At 45.5% G+C, this 3164-nt stretch overlaps 1 protein-coding gene across 1 annotated transcript; it reads left to right on the top strand.

The window, feature by feature from the left end:
• The first annotated feature begins 227 nt into the window (after positions 1–227).
• Positions 228–2075, top strand: LOC139720807 (piggyBac transposable element-derived protein 4-like). Its single transcript, XM_071632146.1, has one exon. The coding sequence runs from the start codon at positions 228–230 to the stop codon at positions 2073–2075; it is 1848 nt and encodes a 615-aa protein (XP_071488247.1).
• Positions 2076–3164: the final 1089 nt, after the last annotated feature.

Here is a 3164-nt window from a genome sequence, read left to right as displayed (position 1 = left end):
TATAATAACCTTTGCTTATACGTGATTGGCGAAGGTATCGAACGTTGATAGTTTTAATCCTGCTATTCTATCACCCGAACTGATCACATTGACTTACATAAGAAGGGGGAAATTGCCAGTGATCATCATTTATCTCGATCTCTCCTGCGATTCAACAACGTTACTGCTTCATAATCTCTAAATACTCTATCAGTCTCTCCTGAATGAGCTAAAGTGTGCTCGCTTCTATGGCTCCACCGAGAAAACGGCGAAGGCGTGAGTTCACTGCCGAAGAGGTCCGTGATTTCATGTTGGACTCTGACTTCGAAATCGAGGATATTGTAGATAACAACTGGGAAGAAGACACGCAATCATCTCGTAGCAGTGAAAGCACAGAAGAACGTGATTCCTCACGTCTTCTCCCGGAGTTTGAAGAGCACGGTGAATCACTGTTTGAAGACTCGTCAGGCGACGAAGCTGATGGAGGTGACGATGACCACCTCAATGATCTACCTCCGCCTCATCCAACAACTCATGCTGAACCACTCTCCGATCACGATTGGCGGAGACTTGAGCCTGACGAGCGATTCAAGTCAAGTCGACGAGTGTATGACGACCAACCCAGACTACTTTTCGACGCTGAAGGATTGGAGCCAGTGGACTTTTTTACGAAGTTCTATCCGACTCCCATCTTTGCCCACATAGCAGATGAAACGAACAAGTATGCGCAACAATTCTTCGATTGCCCAGCGCCCCTCCCAGAGGCTTCTCGATTCGGCGTATGGCTGGACACCGATGAGGAGGAGATACGCGCTTTCACCGCACTTCAAATAGCGATGGGACTGGTGTCAAAGCCATCTGTGCCTCAGTACTGGGAAACGAACTCCGACATCTTAGTGACTCCTGGGTTTGCCGACGTCATTTCCAGGAATCGATTTCAGCTATTGAACACCTTCCTTCATTTCAATGACAACGAGAAGCTCGTGCCCCGTGGACAGCCCGGTTTCGACCCCCTTCACAAGACGCGCCCCCTCATCGATATGTCCCAGCCGACGTACCTTGAGCATTTCCTTCCCGGGGGATACCTGTCAATCGACGAGAGCTTGGCGCCGTTCAAAGGAAGAATCTCCTACAGACAGTACATCCCAAACAAACCACGGAAATGGGGGATAAAATTCTGGATGCTCTGTGACGCCCAAACGGGATTTTGTCTGCGGTGGCGGCAGTATGTCGGAGCCGAGGGACAAGACAATGGGGACAGCGCCACTGAAGCCCTGGTGAAACAGCTGACGGAGCCATTCTACAACACGGATCGCGTGATCGTGATGGACAACTATTATAGTTCCGTAAAGCTCTACGAGGATCTGTCACGGAACGGACTTGGAGCCTGTGGAACGGTGAGGAGCAACCGACGAGGACTTCCAGAAGAGATCCGACGTGGTGGTCTGCACCTTGCGAAAGGTGACGATCCCGTGTTTTTCGCCAAAGGGAGGGAGATGTCAGCAGTGACTTGGCATGACGTGAAACTCGTGAACGTGCTGTCGACCGTCAGCAGCAACGATCTCAAACAGAAGCAGATACGGAGTAAGAACGCCGAAGGAGGTCGCCGTACGATTCAGAAGCCAGCAACTGTTGACGTGTACAACAGGTTCATGAACGGCGTGGACAAAATGGATCAACGCATGTCCTACTACCGCTACCCTCATAAGAAAATCAAGGGATACCGCGTAACCTACCACTTCACCATGGAAGTAGCTCTCGTGAACGCTTACATCGCATTTCGCATGGCTGGCCACAAGATGTCCACGCGCGACTTCAGATGTCGGGTGATTGAGGGTCTGCTGAACGGCTACAGAGCATCTCGCTATCGTCGGACACCGTCACCTCCCATCGCCGACAACGAGGCAAGACTGACTGAGCGCCACTTCCCAGCAGAGTTCGAAGATCGACAACATCGTCCTGACTGCTACGTGTGTTCGGACCGCAGGAGGGGAAGGCGAAGACAGACGAGGACATACTGCCGACAATGTGGACTTGCTATGTGTTGCATCCCGTGTTTCGAGATCTACCACACCAGAAAAGATTTCCGATCATAGGTCACAAACACTGAGTCTTCTGATGACATGAACTCTAAACAATGTCATGAACTTGTCGTGTATAGGCCTGTCTACCGTTGCTTATAGAATATGCATGTTCAAATTACAGCTCACAGATGGCAAGCATTTCCAGGTGCATGATTCATTGTAATTACATGGACATTATTGGTTTTACGATCCAAGACTGAGATGTATTGAAGTATAATCGCGATATCTGTCTGAACTTCACCCCAAAAGAAACGTTCCGTGTACTCTCACTTGTACTCATTTGCATGTACACAAAACCAGGTGGTTATTGTCTGTCAAATCGATCCCAGTTACCAATGATTATGTCATTAGCCAGGGTAACGTGAAATCTTTAGACATGAATTTCTCTGCCAAGTTATCTCTCATATTACATTGCCTATTTACAGTGTACACACAATGTATGTACATTTCAATAATGGTGATATTCCCGTAATTGTAAGGATTGGTTATTTATTATCCGTAAGTCTTCGAAATAGTAATTAATAGCATTAAAAAAATCAAATACTGTACAAAGAGATAAACGTTCATATTGATGATATGGTTATACACAAAATATCAATGACAATGTGATAATTTATTGAGATGTAGCTCACAAGTTCTTGTATTATCAGAAAAGGTTGATATTATGGGTCAAATCGATCCCCATGAGTAACCAGTGATATGCCAGTGATTGTGCCACTAGCACTAGTTTATTATCAACTTGTACTAGTAATTTATTTTGTATACATACATATGTCCGACAAATTATGGAATTATGGATTTGTGTAGTGCTCATTACACTTACAATGTATACTTGTCAGTGGCAATTCTGAATCTCGATGGTATATTGTGTTTATGAATTCAATGGTGTATCTTATCAAACTTTAGATTATGTGGGGTTATTTATGTCATTGTGTAATTATTCCTTGGCTCTTCAACAATAAGTAGCCGCTGTCATGATTTTACAGCGAGTTCCACGATCGCATTTGAATAAGTAATTGTCATATCACCACATATTACATGCATGTAAGTTGTCAATGTAAGAGCAGTGAATTCTTTTCCGGATATCACTAGTCATCGTGT

Source organism: Diadema antillarum, unplaced genomic scaffold, assembly GCF_040938485.1.
Source record: "Diadema antillarum isolate AM-2024a unplaced genomic scaffold, OU_Dant_1.0 scf00000133, whole genome shotgun sequence".
Lineage (NCBI taxonomy): Eukaryota > Metazoa > Echinodermata > Echinoidea > Diadematoida > Diadematidae > Diadema > Diadema antillarum.
This window is presented reverse-complemented; position numbering and strand designations above follow the sequence as displayed.

What these genes read in the sequence shown, in the direction of transcription:
- LOC139720807 (XM_071632146.1), top strand. Translation starts at nt 228, where the DNA reads ATGGCTCCACCGAGAAAACGGCGAAGGCGTGAGTTCACTGCCGAAGAG.